Source organism: Galeopterus variegatus, unplaced genomic scaffold, assembly GCF_000696425.1.
Source record: "Galeopterus variegatus unplaced genomic scaffold, G_variegatus-3.0.2 Scaffold91, whole genome shotgun sequence".
NCBI lineage: Eukaryota > Metazoa > Chordata > Mammalia > Dermoptera > Cynocephalidae > Galeopterus > Galeopterus variegatus.
The window spans coordinates 270140-292313 of record NW_007726202.1 but is presented as its reverse complement, the minus strand read 5'-3'; the positions used below and the strand labels follow the sequence as shown (position 1 = coordinate 292313).

General features: G+C 43.2%; 1 protein-coding gene across 1 annotated transcript in view; it reads right to left on the bottom strand.

The window, feature by feature from the left end:
* The window catches only part of MYZAP (myocardial zonula adherens protein), a gene marked incomplete at its 5' end in the record, with an annotated part of 88931 nt that overhangs the window by 42689 nt on the left and 24068 nt on the right, over positions 1-22174 (bottom strand). Inside the window, 8 exons of the mRNA XM_008581205.1 lie at positions 341-446; positions 1925-2004; positions 6065-6193; positions 7229-7354; positions 9593-9745; positions 12788-12901; positions 16308-16400; positions 20282-20437. Of these exons, the coding sequence (XP_008579427.1) occupies positions 341-446; positions 1925-2004; positions 6065-6193; positions 7229-7354; positions 9593-9745; positions 12788-12901; positions 16308-16400; positions 20282-20437 (957 nt within the window). The remainder of the gene's footprint in view (positions 1-340; positions 447-1924; positions 2005-6064; positions 6194-7228; positions 7355-9592; positions 9746-12787; positions 12902-16307; positions 16401-20281; positions 20438-22174) is intronic.

Here is a 22174-nt window from a genome sequence, read left to right as displayed (position 1 = left end):
AAGACCTGAGCTCAAGTCCTCTCTCATCACACCCTCTGCCGCCGAGCTGTGGCTTCCACACGGGGTGTCACTGCCCTGTGAAAGCAGGTGAGCATATGAACCGCTCTTCATAGCTTTCTTAACTGCAACCTTTAGATCTGGAGAAAACCCTCTTTTAGAGGGATCATCACCAGTCCACGGGGGACATATGAGGAAATGGCCCTGTGGGCCAAGACAGCAGTGGCCTGAGCAAGTTCACTTGTGAGCCACAGGAAAGCAAGCTGAGAACCAGATCTGTTCTGGGGCTGAAGCTTCCCCACCGCGGGAACAACCCCAGCCTGGGCCTTTCACCAGCGCTTACCTCCTCAACCATCTGTTTGACTTTCTTCTGCTGGCAGTGCACCATGTCATCCAGGTGCCTGATCCGCTCCCGGAGGCTGGCCGAGGCCTCCTCCAGCTGCTGATACCTAGCACAAATGGAAGAAAAGGCAACTGAGTCCCAAACCATAGCAGCCACACCAGCACAGACAGTTACAGCGTTAAAGAAATATTGCCAAGAAGACAAAATGAAACTCTGAGATGCGCTCCTCCTACTTTGAATGTCCTAAGTGACTGACTACTGATCAACCACCACACCATAGAAGAATTACAGGACTCTTTCAAGTTCCCACGTGCAAGTTTTATCCTGTATAAGGTCAGTTACTATATTTTCCAGAGACTAAGAGAATTTTTTCTGCACCACTTACAGGTATGAGAAGCCATCTATTTGGGGGTTAATACAATATTGGCACATTCCATAAACTACCTTGATTATGCATTCAGATGAAAAGGAGTCTAGCAACACAACAAAATATCTGAAATCAAGTGGCAGACTTGTGGGGTCTGGAATTAGAGTTTCTCTACACATCATTTATTCTAGGTAAACGGGGAACATGCTGAAAGACTGTCTCCACATCAAAACAGAGTGGGCCGTATCACAAAATATTTCATACTTTTGTTTTAAAACAGCACTAATTATTCTCCAATTTTGCTTGGTTCAAAGAAACCACAGCAACTAGCAGATGGACTCCAGTTCTGAGGGGCCGTGCGAGCAGAGCACTGGAGGGGGGCTCTGATGTCCTGCCTCCCACTCCCCATCCCCACCAGGTCCTTCCTCAGCACTATGTTACAGACCAGTAAAGAATCCCATAACCTTGAAAACTCTGAAGTTTCAAAAGGCGAAGGAAAACAGGTATTTTTTCAGCACATACTGTGTGTCAGGCCAATATACCCAAAAGTTCCCTCACAGTAATAACCCAGTGAGATGGGCCCTGTTATCGTCATTGTAACCCTCTCCCCTTTTAAAAAAGAATTCCCATCTTACAGATAAGCAAAGATTCTCAGGAAGGTTAAATGACTTGCTCCAAATGCTCAGATCATTCCCATCTCGTTTTCTTTCACTAGAGAGCCATTGTGGCCTCTCTGCCTTTTGATTTCTAGAAGAGACAGTGTACTGCTCCCATATTTTCTATCCTGGGTTTCATATGCTCCTAGCCAGAGGGCAATGCAAGGTTTTACTAAGCAAGATTTGGAAACTAAGAAAAACATTCTAAAATCAACTTCCAGGACAAACGGTATTATTCTTGGTTGATGAGTTTATTCATCAACAAGGTGCATTCTGTGGAATTCAAGGTTATCATGAACATTTATAGACTGAACTCTTGCACTTGCAACAGTCTTTGATGTATTCCAGTGCACTAACAACCAGCCACAGGCTGTAAGACGTGACTATAAGCTCCTAAAGAAACTCACCCACATTGGAAGCTCTCAGCCCAATGCTGTGTACATTTAAGTCTATAATAAGTGACGATCTTGTGAATGAAAATGCCAGGGTCAAATGAGTCCACAAAAGCACAGCATGCCTACCATCTCAATCCATGACAAGGCAAAAGACATTGCATCTCACCTTTCCTTGTCAGGATCAGCTATTTCCCCTGACATTTCTGTTTCATGTTCTAGGAGTTGGAGTTGCAGTTGATGGCGTTCCTAAAACAAACAGAAACTGATATTTTAATCAATGGATTCCAAGTTGTACAGAGAATGTATATCAAGCAATTCTAACACTAGGAAGTCCAAATCTATACAATACCCCTAGGTTTTACACACCAACTCATCCAGAGTCCAAACAAAGTTCTGAAGTGCCAAATCTGTTAGTGTGTATTTATGAATTAGAGACAAATATCCTGGATAAAACCACATTCAAGATTTAATTTTTTTAAAGTATTCCATCAGCCCAAGCTCAGATGTCTTATGAAAATTTATAGTTCTAAATGATAATAATCAATACTCTACATCAGTGGCTGGTGATATTGTAAAATTCTTGATTATTTTCTAAATCATGAAGAAAAGAGTCTCAGGAATTGTGGTAACATTCTACATATTAACCATGGTGGTGTTTATACAGGGGTGTTCACTTGTAAAAAACATATTGTGGTAGTCTAAATAATTGTCCCCCAAAGACATTCACGTCCTAACCCCTGAAATCTGTAAATACTTGTATGTGATCTTAAATGGAAAAAGGAACTTTGCAGGTGTGATTAAGTTAAGGATCTTAAAAATGGGGAGATTATCCTGGATTGCCCAGTTAGGCTCTTACAAGGAGGAGGCAGTAGGGTTAGAATCACAGAGAGAGACTGGAAGATGCTACATGGCCATCCTTGAAGCTGGAGGCGGGGGCCATAAGTCAAGGAATACAGGTGGTCTCCAGAAGTTAGAGAAGGCAAGGAAACGGATTCTCTTCTAGAGTTTCCAAAAGGAATCCAATCCTGCCAACATCTTGATTTTAGGACAGTATCAACAGGAAATATACATGTATCAAGCTGGGCATTTTATACATTTGCTGTATATATGTAAATTTAACAGTTTACCAAAAAAAGTAAGAATTTGGACAATTACTCCTTTGGAGAAAGTGGAAAAATGTTAATAAGAGTGTGGTGCTCATCATAACTGAAAGAGCACTAGAAATACATTACAGATGTTAGCGTAATAAATCTCCTTAACGTTGAAGTTTACCAAATCCTGCTCACTAATTGGGAGGAGATTATTTTAATTTAGGTCCTCTTCTAAGAACTACGATGCCTCATCTTTATTCTCAGAAATTCTCCCCAACAAACTCTTACTAGTTATATAGATTCCAAACTTCTTTCCACCAGATTATTTAAAGCAAATGTTTAGGGGCTGGCCAGTTAGCTCAGCTGGTTAGAGCGCAGTGTTATCACTCCAAGGTCAAGGGTTTGGATCCTCATACCGGCCAGTTGCCAAAAGTAAAAAAAAAAAAAAAAAAAAAAAAAAAAAAAGCAAGCAAATATTTGAAAATGTAACTCCTACAACTTCCGAAGTTGTAAGCACTGGTATGCAATGGAAAGGCCAGAGGTGGGGGACTCCTTAGCCAGGAAGAGTTTCATATCATCGGCAGATTCAGAATAATAAAGGAAGACTGACTTATTAGGGTTTTGTTATTGTTTTTGATCTCTCCAGCAAATGCATATCTTATGGCCTGGCCTGGGTGGAATGTTCCCCCTGCCCTATGTGGTGTGCCACTAGCTGGAAGTTTACATTAGCCTTGAAATCACAGCAATGAACCTTTCACAAGGGAGCATCCCCCATCCAAAAAAAAAAAAAAAGCTATCATAAAATAGGACAAGGCCTAACTTACAGCACTCCTTCAAAATTCAAATTTTTAAAAAATTGAGGTACAACAAATCTTAAGTGTACAATGCACAATAATGTTTTACATATTTATACACATGTGAAACCACCATCCAGATGAAGGCACAGAATATTATCTGTTCCCCAGAAGGGTTCCTGGTAGAACACACCCCTTAAAAGAGTTTTCCTGATCATAAAAAAAGGTGTTTTGAATACAATACTCAATAAGAGAAACAGCCAACTAAGATATGTAAGTAGAGAAGCCATTCTAAAGCACACAGTGTGTCCTCAAGCAAAATTCAAAAATAAATGAGAGCAGGATACAAACACTGCTACAGCTCACGGACATGCTGTTCACATAGTGTGAGACAGAGATTTGGCCAGATTCCTGCTCTCAAAGATTTATCCCTAAAGGGGAAAGAGCGTAAATTGGTACCTCTAATCTCAGCTAAATAAAGAAAGCATCTCTCTAGTCTAAATGGAAAGGAAGATTTAGAGAAAGGACAACAAATCTTCAATCACTAAAGACAAAGCCAACACAACTTAGGGAACGTTTTGTGTTACCTAAGTGCTGGCAAAGAGGGCCGGCCTTCCCGCCTCCCTGGCCTCCCACCCACTCAGCTCGCATTAGGGCTCCACGTGGAAATCAGCGGGGAAAATCTAGAAACTTTCAGAATGCCAAGGTTACAAAGAAGATAAGTTTAAAAAAAAAAAAAAAGCTAACCTTGGGGGCAGACACTTCAGCAAGCCTGTAACAAAATAAAACTCAGAGCCACAAATGACTGAGCCCTTACTATGTGCCAGGTACTATGCTTAGCACTTGGCAGGAATTTTTCTCTTTTACTTCTCACAAAAGCCCTAAGAATAAGAACTATCATTATCAGCACTTTACAGAACAGGGAATTGGGCTTGGAAAAGTAACTGCCCACAGCTAGAAAGAGAGGTACGATTCAAACCCTAGGGCTGTCTGATTCTAAACCCTATGCTCTTACCCACACCCACACTCTCTCCATAAGGGGGCCTCGCTGCCCTCCCTCCCTCCTCGCCCTAACCATCTCCCCCACGCTGCCTGCTCACCTTGCAGGGAAATCTGTCACCTAGACAGAGCATCTGAGTTAAGCAGCATCTTCTGCTGTTGCAGGAGAACAGTAATGTGAGAGAAAGCTCACCCAAGTTCCAGAAAGTGCCCTCGTTGCCGTCTTCGTCACCACCCACTCTGATCAATACCAATGTAGTCCCAAAGGAGCCAATCATCTGCTATTCAATAAAAGATGGGATTCTATTTTGCCAGGCAGGGAGAGGTGAGATTGTAACTGACGCTTTAGTTTGCTCAAGTCCCTCACAAATAAAGATATTAACTAAAAAGGGAGTCCTCCCCACCCACATGAGCCCTGAAGCTCCACAGCTCTAAGCTGAATGTAGTTCCTACTCTGGCTACACCTGGCCTTGTCACAGGACTGTAGAGGGATTCATGTTGCAGATACCATGGGGTAAGAAGACCTCTTCTCACATCACATGGAAGCCCAGATGGTGACCTTGCTTACACTGTCATTTCGCAGCCCACCCCCTCCCCCCACCTCCATCATCAGGTTGGAAAGTCTCAGCTTCCAGAATGAGTTACAGGATGCACGATCTTGACAGGTAACCACTACCCACAAACTCATATGCAGCTAGAGAGCTGTTTTCCAGAAACCAGCCACAGCTTTTACCCTAAATTCCTGGTCCCCCCCCAAGATGTCAGCAGTCACCTGCTGGAGGTCACCCATCCTTTCTCTTCCTTCCCTTCCTTCCTTCCTTCTATCCTCTCTCCCACCCCCCTTCTTCCCTTTTCTTTACTTCCTGCATCATTTCCAGCCTCTTCCTTCTCTCTTGACTGGCTTCATTATCTCAGTGGAGCTCCTGCCTTCCACAGGTCTCCCCCGCCCTCACCCATCACCCTGCTTACCACATGCACAGAGAAACGTGGTATCCCCTACTCCTCCAAGTCCCTGGTGTGTCAGGGAAAAGTCAACCCTTGAGAAGTAGGGCCCAGAAACAACGGGGTTGGGGTGTTGATGTAACCTCTAGATTAGGGCCTGATTACTCAATGGGAAACTAAGTTCATGACTGAGGCACTAGCAGAGCAGAGCTGCTAAAATATTAATTTTTGTAAAGAATTTCATACATAATATTTTTTAAAAGGATCAAAATAGTTACCATGGGAAAAAATCAGAACTGTGTTGGACTTCCTTATACTTTATTTTATAGCTTTTTAAAAAACTGTTATTATTATAAATTGGAGGGATGAGAGGGATCAGTGTTGAGGGTTTCTCTTATCTTCAGCCAGGCCTGCAAGGGAACTGAGGAAATAAAGGGGAGTTTAGGCCAATAGGCAGCCAGGGCCAAAGCTGTGTCTCACCTTTTCCATGCGCTCAATCAGCCTGTCCAGCTCCCCAATCCTCTGGTCTTTCTCCTCTAGGCTGAGCTCCGCTGCATGCATCCTTTTATTGGCTTCTTCAATTGCCTTCAGAAAGCTGTTGGTTTCTTCCTGCAACAGAAACATACTCTCCTCAGTACAGGCATGAAGTACTAAAGCTACTTATTAGGGTCCAAACAGCTCTGGCCTTGCTCAATCATGATTTCTCTTTAAAAGCATGACCTTGGGATCTAAAAGTGTCTCAAAGATCATGAACTTAACTTCCATGATTCTGCTTCTCACCTATGCATAAAGATACATCGTGAGGCTTTTTAATGGGCCTGGTTACTTTTTCTCCTTTTTTCCCTTGAATCTTTAAGTCCAAAAGGCTTAAAAAGAGCCTGCAAAGGTTTAAATAACATTGAGTAGATGCTCGGAGTATCACTGTACTTGCTGACAGTATAAAGAGAATTAGGGCAGATCTGGAATCAAATGCAGAATTCCCAGTTCTTTCTCCCATATTATAACGCACCAACTCATTCCTAAGAAGAAAACCTAGTCAATCGTTCAGCACATTTATGAAGCCTCTAAGGACACAGATAAGCCAGACATGGCTCCCTGCCTTCAAGGAACTTATGCTCTCCTTAGAGAAGTCGGGATGTAAGATGTACAGCCCAACTCTACTGACAGGCATACAGAATTCCACAGCAAAGAGCACTGAGATGAGGCAGGCTTCCCAAGGACAGAGAATACTTCTAGCTGTGTGGATGGGAGAGACTCCATGCATGGACAGGGTGGCATTTTCAGGCTTTTTAGGGAGATTGGGTAGGACCAAGGATAGGGAAGAGGGAAATTTTGGGTAGAGAGGAGTAAGTGGAGGGAGGAAGGGCACAGCCACAGGCAAGTGCAGGATCTGCTTAGATGCTGGCAAATGGTCAGACTGGCTAGAGAATGACGATGTGTATTTGGAGGAGATTGGGGACTGTCCTGAGCAGGGAAGGAAGAAGGGAAGGGAATGAATGAGCAACAGGATCGGTTCCTTGATCCCTCACCCATGTTCAAGTCCACTAACTCACCTCTAAGAAGAGACCCTGCTATCTAAAGCTCACCACCAACAGCAAGCCCCCACCCGGGGGTCACCTCCATGGGCAGCTGCAGCACACGCACCAGGAGAGCCTCCTTCTCGGCACTGTGCTTCCGCTGCTCCTCCTGCAGCCTCTCCTCGTACTGGCCGTACAGCTTCCTCGTCATCTCTCTCATCACCTCAGCGTTGGCTTCTTGAGACGATTCCACCTACAAAGAGACTCGTTTCAGAACCCCAGCTTCTGCAGATTCTGGGGGATCAGCAGCTCTCTGTACCATGTGTGGACACACCGCGGTACTGAACCTGTCGACCAGGGTTCTGTGGTGCAGAGAAGCAGCCGGAATGAACAGAGCGGGGATGGAAGGCAGAGGGGCGAGCAGAGGCATCGGAAAATAAACGTGGCACTTTACACAAATTTATTTGACATTATCAAGACAAAGGTGCTTCACATGAGTGAATTTTTCAAAAGGTGGAAACTTCCTTCTCTAAGCAATCCCATGAGTCGCACCGGCCAGGCCAGTCTCTAGGTAACACTTCAGTTAAGCTCAGATGAGACATCTGGACTCACCCTTTCCACTTCTTTTGTGCCTTCCCAACTGTGGCCTTTGGAAACATGCCAACCTAGTTTGGGGAAAAACTAAGCTGGGCACCTCCAATGGCTCGAGTGCACCCACCTCAGGACTAAACTGAGAAAAAGTACAGTCGTGGGTGCGCAGAACTTAGGCTGGGGGTGGCTGGTGGTTGCCTTCTGCCGAGGCATGTCCTGATAGGTGGACTTCATGCCACTGAGTTTATGGTGCTAAAGGTTTGCTCTTGTCCCCTCCCTCCAAGTTATTGATGTTCCAGAGAGCTGAGTCTGCTGGATACAAACCTCTGCATAAGGGAGGTGCTCTCTCCAACCTCAATAGGTTACGTGACTTCCAAGATGTGACAAGTCCCTCTTTAATTCTCCCTTCTCATCACTGGGCAAGTTTTGGCACCAAGAAGACACAAAATGGAAACTCCCGAGCAGAGGTTATGTGCTGAGAGACCCGATCCACCCTGCACTCCATTTCCACTGCACAGACTTCAGAAAGGACCTCTACTGTGCAGTCAGCGTGTGCAGGACAGACTCATCTAGCAGACACTAGTAAATATTTATGGAATGAATGATTGCATAAAGCTCCATAGCTGAGGAAAAGAATAAAAGTAGTAGTAATTTCAGATTTCTCAGCAACAAACCTCTTTTTTTCCAAACTCTTATTCAAAAATACAATACAGCCACACACCACATAAGAACTTTTCAGTCCATGATAGACCACATATATGATGGTGATCCCATGAGATTATAATAGCTATATCACATAGCCTAGGTGTGTGGCAGGCTATACCATCTAGGTGTGTGTAAGTACACTCTGTGATGTTTGCACAACAAAATCGACTGATGACACATTTCTCAGAACGTATCCCCGTCATTTAGCAACATGTGACTATATAGGAAAAAGTAAATATAGCTGCCCTGTTCAGTGTGAAAGTAAAGAGGAGATGATCTATTCCATGGCTCTCTGTCTTCCCACCCGCTGGGTGGTTGTGTCAGGCCACGTGGATTATGATGGCAGGACCCCATGGTCCTGAAGACAGAGACTATTCAGTGCCATGTGGCAGGCCCTCCTCCCCATTGAGCCCGTCCCGGAAGCAGCCTATAGGGAAGGGGACCATACTTCTAGTTCATTTCCCTAACGAAATCATTAATAGCACCAACTTTTACTCCCTAACATAGTCTGGTTTGAGCAAAACATTATGTGGATATACTACCCCATAAGATAGCCTAAGGCTGTGCTGAACCCACTTTTAAAACCACAGACTTAAATAAAAAATAATTCACTCAGGAAATAATTTGTTGAGTGCCTTCTATGAGCCATTCATGGGTCTGCTCCTGCCACTGGGTAGGAAATCCATCCATGTCTCAGATTTGGGAGGGGCACAAATGCCCCCAGGGCATCAAAAGTCCAGCTATGGAACACACACAGTCTGGTGGGCAAAAGGGACATTCCCCAGAGCCCTGAGTCACCCATCCCTTTTCTTCCTGAGAAGAGGATCAGAGCCCAAGTTCCAGTGAACCACGTGGCTCTTGGCTCTTTATTATCAGACCATACAGAAAGGCCTTGGGGTCTCCAAAGCTTCTCAAATCTCATACCTGAGGGCATCCAACTGCCTTCTCAGTAACGACAGCAGTGCCGTGGTGACTAAGGAAGGAGTGTGCACTGGGGTCTTTATGGAGCACCCCCAACTGGACTGACAACTGTGAACACAGACGGCCTCCCTCAGTGCCTTCAAGCCAAGCCCTACACAGTGGCCATAAAAGGGCGAGAAAGTGCCATGAAGAAGAGAATGGAGAAAAGGAGAAGGAAGAGTTGAAGAGGAGAGGAGAGATGGGTTAGGAGGAAATCTAGGCTCGTATACTCTACCTTCATTTTCAGCAGCTGGTTTTCAACTTGGGCTACCTCTAACTGCCTCTGCTTTTCCCGCAGCTTGTCCATGGACGCTTCGTACGTCTGCTGCAAGTTTCTGATTTGATCCTTAACGTTGCTGTTTTCCAAAGTAACATCTACAAGAGTTTTCTATTTGGGTGGAAATAAAAGCAAAACCAGATGTAGAGGTGTGAAAAAACATGGCCAGAGTCACACACGGAGACATTCCTTTGTCATTAACCATTGAGGTAGATGTCAGGCCACAGCAGCTGCCAGCTGGCCCTGGTGTTCAAGAGACTGAGGGCCTCCCACGGGGACAGAAGGACTGCCACGCTGTAGCTGGTGGGCCAGCGAGCCTCCCCCAACACATCTTGCTGCTACTGCCAACACCCTTGCCACTGCTTAGGATGGAAGGAAATGAATTAAAATGGAATCTTTCCAAGGAAAAGTGTTCATAATACATCAATTCACATGGGAAAACAGGTTTAAAAATAGTATAAAACAATCCCATTTTGAGAAATATGTATATGCATGTGTTCAAATATGTGTTTATGCATAGGAAAAAAAGACTAGGAGGAAATTCAAATAATAATCCTCTCTGTGATAGGATTACGGATATTCATTTCTTTTTTGTTTTTTTCTATATTTTCCAAATTCCTATAATAAAATCAGACAACCAAATATGAGTTTTATAGAATGAAGATATCCCCCTTTTTTAAAAGAGCTGTCACTTCTGTACTTCTAGACCGGCTGCCAGGACAGTGACACCGTGCTGAGCTTACCCCAGTGCCTCCAATGCTTTACCCTCCTCGCGCAGGCAGAAAAGGGTGGTGATAAGGACATACCAAGGAACAGAGTCTGGTGACTTAGACAAGTGCCCAACGCCTGCTGATCATTGCTCCAGGCCACCCACTGTTACTAGTTATTGCTTTGGGTTCTGCTTGGTTAACTCTCCTTAGTGAGACATGGCATCCATAAACCCCAGAATTCCTACCACTGGACACTGGGTTATGGGCACCTTCTACCACTTCCCCAAGTCACCTACAACTTCAAATTAGAAGATCTGGAAACCCTGGTGTTGGGCAGTTTCTAACACCTTTGTCCTCTTTGTTAGATGAATCAGGCAAAGCTTCTCCAACTCCTCAGCCTCCGCTTTGGATAATAATAAAGCCTCTCACTCCTAAACCTATTTGAATTTGGAAAAAGAATTTTCAATAGAGGTAATCAGATATTAAAAGAAATACTGAAGACATTTGGAAACGTGGAATCACAGAACATTTGAGCTTCAAGAAGCTTTAGAAACCACCTAGCCCAACCACCCCTTCCTCCAAGCCCCAGTGCTTTAGATACTGCTCTTGTATCCACACAAATACCTGCAATCTGGACCAAGAGACCAGGACTCTTCTAATCCTGGCTCTGCCACTAGCTAAATACCGTGTTTATGTGTTCATGTCATTTCTCTCTGTTGGCCTCAGTTTTTTATCCATAAAACAATGGGTTTGGAGATGATCTTCAGTTCTTTCTAGCTCTGACATTCTATGAAATCAAACCAAGGGTGTGGTCTCCCAGTCCACAAATGGAATGCGCAAATGGAAGAGGCTAATACCTTGCAGAAAAAAGAAACCAACTACCCTGAGGTTCAGTGAAGTTTCCAGGCTGTGAGACATTACCTTTCTTTTCTTCCTCTCTCTTCCCCCATGGCTTAATCTTTTAGTTATAAGGCTCTTTTGGCCACCCAAGACTAAAAGACTGGACAATAACTTGGAATCTGTCAGAATACCTGGGTTAGGGCTGACCCTGTCCTAACAGCTGCCCTCTGAGATAAGTGCCCAGAGTGCCAGCCAGATGGCAAATGAGAAGAATTTGCCAGAAAATACTTGCGAATATTTTTTTTCTGGAAAGAAAAAACAGAGACATAGTACAGATGCCAACCAAGTCTGAATTCAGGTGCAGGAAAGCCCTTCCTGGTTGGCTGGGGGTTAGATGAGGTCCAAGAGGGAAGGAAAGAGAGCCTTTGTGAGCCCCCTTGATGGCTAGGGGCGAGGGAAACAAAGGCTACCAACTAAACCTGACCCAAGGAGGGGCTTGGCCTGAGGCCAGGGGGAAACTGGCATACACTAAAGACAGGCAGGAAAGGGTGGGACTCACCAGAAATGGGCCCAGACAAACCCAAACACGAGGCCCAGCTGGACCCACGGCTGGTCAGCAGCCTAGCCTGGCTGCTGTTGCTACTGCCCTATCAGCTGCTATCAGAGAATGCTAGGTTCTAGGGGAAGTGGAGAATCCCAACATGAAAACTTGTTTGTTTATCTAATACATTATTTATATGGGACCAGAAAGAATTTGAAATCGTTTGTGGAACTTTTAAGAGGAGGGTAAAAAGATAAGAGCCAAATAAAGTTGGAGGAGGGCAGAAACTACTATTTATATATTTGAAAACAGACCAAGGGAAGCTATTTCAAGTGAATATAATGCTTTGTTTTGAACATTTTCAATTTAATTTGCATGCTAGGGAGGGGACTCAGTTGCAAGAGTACGAATGAGAAGCATCTGAATGGTTAGCTCCTAGCAAATCACATCAAACTAATCAAAAGAACAATCCCTTGAAGTGGGCGGACAACATACATTTTCACAAACGTAGGATCCTGAGTCTGGTACCCTGGATACCCTGTCTGGTACTGCAAGACAGACTTTGGAATACACATGACTCTTTCTAATGCAAAATAAATTTTAAATCAAGAAAAGGTGCTTACAAGCCTTTGGGAGTTTCCTGCCATAAAAGAGTACAGATTGTCTTTGGTTAAGTCTGTCTTTTTGTCACTGTGTGGAACTTCCTGTAACACGGGCTACAGGGAGAACGGGGTTGATGTGCTGTGTTAGGCACTGGCACATGGGACCACTCAGATATCTGGTGAAGCAAGCGACATCTCTAACACTGAGATCAAGATCTAGACCCCCATTTCAATGAGGGCAAAAACACAGGTTTAGAGTCTCAGCTTGGAAACACTTCCTTCAACTTCCTTCATTGTCTTCCTAGCACAGTCTTTACTGTGGCTATGCTTAAAGGATTCTGAATAATGAGCTGAGGACATTCTGCGTCTCACTTTTCTACAAAGGAACAGTGCCCCTCTTGGTTAAGCTTGGCTGTCCTGTAACAGAAGGGACCCCACGTATCGGTGAACAGATGAATACCTGCAGGCCAATGGAGTCCGACGCCAAAGCTGAGTTCATGGCATTAAAACTATCCAGGGCTGTCGACTGGGTTTGGATGTGATTCTCTAGATAGTTCTGCTGAGCATGAGAAACCTGGATAGATTGAGGAGACAGTCACACAAAACCAATCCACACATACCCACAGTAGTCTTCAGTTTACTGTGATTAAACTGAATCTTCTTCTGATAGGAGCCACATCCACGGCAAAGGAAAGCTTTAAAACAAAAGTCAACACCTGCATGACCAGAGAGTAGAAAGGCAACAGTATCTTTCCTTTGGATAGTATTTACACGCTCATCCACAGAGCCCCCCTTAATCCTCACGATAACACCATGCAGGAATCAGCACACTGCCCTTTATGGGGAAGAAACAGAATCAGAGAAGATAAGTGATTTGCTCACAGTCAAATAGCTCAGAAGTTGCACAGCTACAAGTAGGACCCAGTTGAAATAACTTCTTCTGCCATCTTGCTCTCTCTACTCACCATGGAAAGAACATACTTCAGGCTCACCTAGTTCTCTAGTTGCTTTGTTGCTGTTGTTGTTGTTGCTGTCTTTGTTGGGTGTGTGTGTTTAACATGCTTGCAAAAGTTTCATCAGAGGCCAGTCCTGGGCTAGACCTAACAAGGGCTGGATACAGAGAGGCAGGGAGGCAGCAGGGCTAGGGGCAGAGGTTCTCAGGAATGCTCAGGGGTGGACCCCTGTGGAAGCCACAGGAAGCAGCCTGGCACAACAGGGCAAAAAGGTGCATCCTGGGGAAGAGGAGAGAGAGTTGAAACAGCAGGACCAGGATCATGTGGCAGGTCCTTGTCCAGGAGGCATGTTTACAAACCAGTAATATAGTGATCTTAATCTGGCTGCAGTATGTGAGATGGCCTGGAGAAGGAAAAGACTGTAGGCAGAGAGATGGGGTTTCTGGAACAGTTCTAACATAAGAAAATGAGGAAGTGTAGGAGATGGTGATGGAAAGCAAGGGGCAGAGTCTTGTTTACGCATCTATTACAAATCCAATCTTTTGGCTTTGATGGCAATTGTTAAGTGTCTGTCAGTAGAGGGCAGGGTAATTTCCATATGTAGGGTGAGAATTTCATGACTCTCCTCCTACATGCGAGTGGGAATGGGCTAGGTGGATATGTTTATATACCCCCCCCATCATCAACGCAGTAGGTCTTACTAAAGGAGATGATCTCACAGCCCAGACATACACTGAATTCTAATGAACCACTGTTGTAACTGCCCTTCTTTTCTACAGATATTAACTCTTATGAAATCATATCATATATACATGGACTTTAATCTTTGGGATTATTAATAACAAATTTTTTTTTAATTCTCACAAGTGTTAGCTTGGTTAAACTAGAGGAAGATTATTTTTCTTAAATTTTTGAGTAGGTAATACACTCACATGGTACAAACATTTTAAAAATATAAAAGGTACACACTGAAATAAATCTCCCTTTCACTCCTGTCCCATCTGCTCGGGTACCACCCTGCCCACCTGCCCCCAATTAGGAATTGCTGTTAACTATTTTCTGGATTATCCTTTTAGAAACTTTCTGTGCACACTCAAAATAATACTGACATTTATTTTCTCCTTCTGCTTTATAAAAATGGTAGCAAACTATACATATTTTCCTGCATCTTGATTTTTTCACCAACTACTCTATATATCTGAAATTTTTCTGTATCTCTGTTTGAAGGGCTTACTTGTTTTTGTTTTTGTTTTTTTCCTTTTACAACTGCATGTATTCTAGTGGAGAAATATAATTTATTTTAGTTTCCCCTTCTTGGTGGACATTTAGGTTTCTTATCTTTTTACTATCACAAACAATGCAATAAATAAGTTCATTCAAATGTCATTTTACATATGTGAGAGTTTATCTGTAGAACAAATTCCTAGGAATGAAATTGCTGGGTCAAAGGGTCTGGCATTTGTAATTTTGCAGATACTGCCGAACTGCTCTCCCTAAGAGTAATACAACGTGCATTCCCATCAGCAACCCACCCGCTTTCCCACAGCTCTGGCAACAGTGTCTCGTCCCAGTCTCGCAGCTTTGCCAGTCTAATAGATAAAAAGTATATCCCAGGAGGGTTTTAATCTGCATTTCTCTCACTGTGAGTGAGGCAGAGCACCTTGTCACACATTTAAGAGCTCTCCATCTTTGCTTTGCTGTAAATTATCTGTTACAAATCTTTTTCCCATTTTTATGAGTTCTGGCCTCATTCCTGATTTGTGAGTGCTCTTTACATATTCACAAAATTAGCCTATTATCTATGATATAAAGGGCAAATAGTTTTACCCAGATTGTCATTTGACTTTGACTTATGGTGTTTTTACCAGCAGAAGTTTTTCATTTTAATGTACAGTAGTCAAAGTTATCAACCTTTTCTTTTGTGGTTTTGGGATTTTATGTCATAATAAGAAAAGGCATACCCCACTTTAAGGGCATAAATGAACTCACATATATTTTCTTCTGGCACTTATAAAAGTTTAATTTTTAGCATTTAAATCTTTGATCCATTTGGAATTTTATCCAGATATGAGACTGTGCCAACAGTTTATATTGACTAGTCTATTTTTCTCCCTTTATTTGAGATGCTACATTTGTCATATGTTGGGATATATTTCTGAACTTTTTTTATTGATGTCTATTTATGTCAATACTACACTGTTTTAATCTCTGAATATTTTTCAATTTGTTTTAATGTTTGACAGGGCTAGTCCCTCTCATTGGTCTTTTTCCCCCCAGAACATTCCCAATTCTTACTTATTTTCTATACAAACCTTACAATCACCTCGTCCAATTATAAAAAAAAAAAATTAAATTAAAATCTGTTGGTATTTTTATTGGGTCACATTACATTTGCATATTAACTTGGATAGTACTGACTTCTAATATTGAATCTTCCTTTCTAAGCACAGGGTATGTCTTTCCACTTGTTAAAGTTTATTCCTAGATATTTAGTATTTTTTTGTTGCTGTTATTTCTTATAACTGGTTATTTTTTGTATACTGAAACTTCTTTGTATACATTGATTTTATACCCTGCTATCTTACAGAATTCTTTTATTGTTTATGGTAGTTTTTTTTCATCAGTTCACTTGGACTTTCAGATATATAAACACACAGTTTGTAAATAGTGATAGTTTTACATCTACCTGTTCCATTTTTATCCTTCTAAATGTATTTCTCTTATTTAATTCCATTGGCTAGTATCTCAGGTACAATGTTATAAATAATAATAGTGACAGCTGGCTTCTTTGTCTCATTCCAGACTTTGGTAGGAATGCTTCAAATATTAAGATCATTTCTTGCCACAAAAATTTTCCTTTAAATAATAAACTTCATTTTGTAATAAAGTTCCCTCAACTCACTTAAAATATGATTCCATTCATAAAACACATCATATAATCAAAGATCTTTAGGCACGAGCCACTCAGAGAAAGTTCTATGCCCTACCATCCCTCTGCATTTCTGAGTCACTGAGATCCTGACTTACCGACAGTTCTTGGGTGAGATGTTGGATCCTCTGTCTCATCTCATCATAGTCTCCACACATTCGCTTCCTTACTTTTTCCAGAGTGGCTCTCACCTGCAGCCCACAAAGATGATAGCTAGAGATCAGCCTATGACATTTTCATGCGAGACTTCCAAAACTTAGGAAAGCCTAACAAGAGATGGGCCCCACAAAAAAATAATCTTAGAACAATCTTAAGAACAGGACATTTAGGAAATTAAGGGAGAAGATCACTTCTGACATCTAGTTAGAAACCAAGGGAATTATCCAAATAATAATAATTTTATATATCCATATTATGATTACATGCAACTATAACTCTTAATGAATATTAGTTATCCAAATTATAAACCCTAAAGAAAAAATGGTTTGTTGAAATTCACCTAACACCCTCAAATCACATTTGAGCAAGGTTTGCCCCTTTCCTGTCACACATTTTTACAAGTAGCTAGCAAGTTTTTAACAAGTTGACTCTGCAAACGCATGGCTAAGAGGACCAAAAAACCAAAAACCAAAAAGCAACCTCAAATTTTCCCCATCTCTGCTCCAACTGCCAAAGAGCAATTAAACATCTGGAATGTAAGGAAGAAAAATATTGGCCCCGGAGAGCCCATAAATTTGAAAGTCAGTTCCTCAATAATTACCAATAATGCACAAGGCACTAAATATAACAAAAGTTATGGTGATCCCAAACACTTGTTTACACAAACACTGTTCAAGTTTCTCTATGGTACCACTGCCAGAGGAATAACAGGGCCTTAAAATTGTTTTAAACATAACAAAAAACCTTACAAATAGTCCTTGTTTTCTCCTTATTCTGGCGCCCCTAGTATGGACAAAGTGCGCAGAAATTTTCAAACAGAATAGAAAGTCTCAAGGGAGTTTTCTATAGATATACTCCAGATTTTCTATTTTAGGAAGAGCTTAAAGGCAGCAGAGTTTGGCTAGAATGTGAGTGTTTAGGGGTCAACATTGGGAGACAATCTTGAAGGTGTATTTGCACAGTAAGTACACTGTTTTAAATTAGACTGCATGTTTATCAAGAGTGACTGACTATTGGTGGAGATTTGGGGACAAGGGGGAGTCAAGACCCCAAGCCTTCCCCAGATGAATTCTAATAACAGAGTCTACTTTCTTGCCACTAACTACAAACATTGGGAAAATGAAGCCAAAAGCATGACTTTTCATTCTAGGCAGGTGGAATGGCTTTCACTCAGGCCCAGAGTTGGCTCCTGTGCAGCTGACAGTGGTGAGTGGGTGGAATCTTGAGCTGGGTGTCGCTGCCACCGGTAAACAGTGCAGGAAGCCAATGGGGACAGAGAGCCACCCACAAGAGAGAGAGAGGGTGGACAAACCCATAAACACATGTAGGAATGACCAGGCCAGGGTGGATATGAAGCTAGCTATAGAAGGTGGAACCTAGAAATTAACTTTGAGTTGCAGTCACAGTGGAGGTTGGCAATTCCAGGTTGGAACCAGCCCAGTGACCTTGGCACATGTCATTCACAGCTCAGAATCTGCCTGAACCTGCCATCTTTGTCTTGGGCAATTTGCAACTCTGGACTCTGCTTAGAAGGGTTGCCTCTTGATGGAGTTTGGATGTGTTGTCCCCTCCAAAACTCATGTGGAAATTTGATCCCCAATGTGGCAGTGTTGGAAACTGATTGAGTCATGGGGGCGAATCCCTCATGAATGGATTAATGCTCTCCCTGGGGGAGGGGGGGGATTAATGAGTGAGTTCTTGCTCTATTAGTTCCTGTGAGAGCTTGTTGCTTAAAAAGACCCTGGCACCTTCTCTCTCTCTCTTGCTTCCTCTCATCATGTGATCTGCTTCTACCCGCCGTCTGCCTGCCACTTTTCCGCCATGAGTAGAAGCAGCCTGAGGACTGTGCCAGATGCAGCTGTCCCAGAATCATAAGCCAAATAAGTCTCTTTCCTTTAAAAATTACCCAGTCTCAGGTATTTCTGTCACAGCAACACAAAACAGACTAATACACCTCTAAAGCAATGCCATGCTATTTGGAGCATTTATTTATTTATTTGACTGGTAAGGGGATTGCAACCCTCCTCAGTATGGTGTGGTCTGCACCACACTCAGCCAGTGAGAGGATCGGCCATCCCTATATAGGATCCGAACCTGTGGCCTCAGCGCTACCAGCGCCACACTCTCCCAAGTGAGCCATGGGGCCGGCCCTATTTGGAGCATTTAAATGAGCAAGGTGTAAGTATTTCCCTGTGAAAACCTCAGGAGACTTAGAATGTCCAAGCTGTTCCTAACAGGAAAATCAGGACGGAATACTCTAAGTGGTTAAAAATTATCTTTGGGGGGGCCGGCCCGGTGGCGCACTGCTACAGTGCACCGCTTGGGAAGCGCGGCGGCGCTCCCGCCGAGGGTTCGGATCCCACATACAGACCGGTTCCCGCTCACTGGCTGAGCGAGGTGCGGGAGCAACACCGAGGGTTGCGATCCAGTTGCTGGTCCCGGTCCGGTACGGGCGCGACACTGAGGGTTGCGATCCGTTGCCGGACACGGAAAAAGACAAAAAGGAAAAAAAAAAAATTATCTTTGGGAGGCAGGATAACTGGGGATTTGAGGCTGTTAGTTGTCACACACGTTGTGATTGAGTGTGTGTGTGTGCACGCATGTGTGTGTGTGTGTGTGTGTGTGTGTAGCTTTTCTGGCTTTTCCTCACATTTTCTGCTAAGTATTTACATTTTTTTAATTTGATAAGAAATGTCCTTTTTAAAACTCATACAAAAGCTAAGACAAAGTGGCTTTGTATCTTATCTGCAAACACACCAAATAAAATGGGGCTCATAGAGTTGGAGATTTTGACCTTATGGGTCAGACCCCAGCTCCCATAATCTAGACATGAGAAAACTGAAGCCCACAGAAGGCAAAAGTAACATGCTGGGCCAAACACAGAGCTTGAAACAAGGTTGGTGAGCTTCCTCTGCCCTACGCTGCCTAGCTTCTCAAGAGCGCTTTCTAAGCCACAGGCCAGTGTTGGGGGCCCATCAGTGTCACAGCTGCACATTTTCTCTTTCATCTAATCAGTGTGGTTTGGGCAACAGGGGCATCAGTCAGTCTAGAGAGACACTGGGTAGAACAAAAAGAAATGAAAATAGATAGATATAAATAAAATGATTAGAAGCCAATGCTCCCATATGTTGACAGGTGTTCTGGTTGAATGGAGAGATTATGGGTTGATTCTGTTTCTTCTTCATACATTTTGTACTTCCCAAATTTTCTCAAATGAACATGTAATTAAAAGACACACAATACAGTATTAAATACAAAGAAGGGGCATTGATTGGCTTGGCTGGGCAATATCTACTGTTGTTGATTTCCCACTGTTTTTTCCAATCCAACTGACTGGTTTAACCAGTCATTGTCTTCCCATTCCCCTTGCCAGGGATGGGTTTGGAACTCAGCCTGTGACCCAGTCCTGGCCAATGAGACAAGACTGAAGCTGAAGGAAGAAACACAGAAAAGCATATCTAGAGCCCAGAAGTGCCCTGCCAGGAACCCACCTACGTCTAGACTTATCCTCATGTGAGATAAATTTCCCTTTTTCAGTTGGCTTTTCTGTTACTTGCAGCCAAAAGCATCCAAATTTATACAGTCATCCAAACTATACATTAGGTGTGTCCAGTGTAATAAGCAAAACCACTTAAGGGCCCCAGCCCATACACTCAGGAAGGAAGACACGTGGTCTCCTGAGTATCCCTCAGTAACGTCCATCCCACAGAAGTTCAACCCATCCCTCGTTCCAGAATTACATCTGCACTTCTAACATTACCATGAAGATAAGCAGAAACCTTCCCATCTAAACTGATAACACTAAGAATTCTTTCAAAATGCCTCATTACATTCACATCAATGCTTCCAACTCCATGGGCTACAAGAAGAATACAGACCAGAAAAAAAAAAAAAAAATCCCAAAAAGGCTCACGTCTTTGATGTAATTCATCTCTTCTTTCAGCTGACTGGTGGACCACCCATACACCACCATTTCTTTCTGCTGATTTTCATCTGATCTTCGCACCACACCATAAACAACACCCTGAGGGAGTTTCCTGGTAGATTCTCCATTGCTTAGGTCAGGACACTAAAAGAAGGTGAGAAAGGAGAAAAAGGATCACTCTTTTAGGCCTCATGAAAACAGCTGTAATATCGGGCCCACTGTGTCTGATCACACAATGCCCAGTGCTGGGTGTTTGGCAGCGGGGATGGGGGCAGAAACCCAGCCTGGTCTCTGCTCTCCAAGTGGCACCTGGCCTGGGCTGGGGCTGCCTTTACCCTGGAGGAAGAGCACCTTTCTCTCATTTCTGTCAAGACCTGTCCATTCACCTTGAAGTGCATCTGCAGGACCCCATCTTCCCAGGGGGCGCCCTTTCTAATTCTCACAAAGGTGCCAGAAGGACTTGTGTCATCCTGATAAGAAGAGCAAGTGCTGGAAACCTCACGCTCTGGGTAATGCTGTTTTCCCCTTATAACACTTCCTACATGACTTCAACTTCATCACTAAATATGTGGCCTGAAACGCACGAGGCTGAGGTATGTAAGAAAAGAAACTTGGCGGTTGTCTGGCAGCCAAATTGTCCTCTGAGGGCAGGGCTGACTCTGCAAAAAAGAAGGTGGAGTCAGTACACGACCTGTCGTGCCCATTCATGAAATATTTCTGAAAAGCCAGGCAGAGGCGATGTGACTGCAGTCCAAAAAGTCCAGAAGAATCTTCCTACTCCTGCTGGCGGATCCCTAATTCCTTCCACTAAAGCTTGGATCACTGTTGAAATGCGAATCCCCTTAAGAAAGGGTAACATGCCCAAGTGTTAACAAACCTTGCTAGAATGAAGGCTCAGGAAGCAGGAAAAAGGGAAATTAAGATTTGTTGAACACCTACTATAAGTTAGAAGTATTCCTTAGCACATTTAATGTTCATAAGCACTCTGTGACATAGTGATTATCCTCCCACATCATAGCTGAGAAAACTGATGTTCAGAGAGATTAAGTAATGTGCTTATAGTCACACATCCAGATTTGAGCCCTGTCCTGTGGTTCTGTCTGACATTAAGTACACCTCCCCATACTGCAGGCTTTGTTAGACGTGTGGCACACGGTAAGGGCCTCTACAACACGGAAGCAACAGAGACAAAAAAAACCAAAACACCCAAGACCAAGGACTGAGACTTCATGGACAAACTGGCCTGCTCCCAACTTCCCTGGGGCTAGCCCTGGTACCTCGACAATGTCACAGCACAGAAGCCAGATTCCACAATGGCAACTGTGCTCTCCCACTGACTTTTCAACTGCCTCTGCATAGATTCTTTCCACGTGTTCACAAAATATTTTTTGACATATTCAAAATTATAATTTGCATTTTAAAATCATTCATTGTGGCAGAATAATAAGTACTTTATGATCCCATTCATTAAAAGTTTATAAAAATTTTTTTTAAAAGGTCTGGAAAGATACATGACAAGTTATTAATAGTAGAGACCTCTAAGGAGGGGACAGTGCAGTGGGGCAGGGGTGCTAGAGATAAGGGTGACTTTAACTTTTTCCTTTATACCTTTTTGCATTGCTTGTTTGCTTTTGAAAAAAAAAAAAAAAAAAACAATGGGGCCAACCCCGTGGCGCACTCGGGAGAGTGTGGCGCTGGGAGCACAGCGACGCTCCCGCCGCGGGTTCAGATCCTATATAGGAATGGCCGGTGCGCTCACTGGCTGAGCGTGGTGCGGGCGACACCACATCAAGGGTTGCGATCCCCTTACCGGTCACGAAACAGACAAAAAAAAAAAAAAAAAAAAAAGGGGGGCTTTTTTTAAAAAAAAAAAAAAAAAAA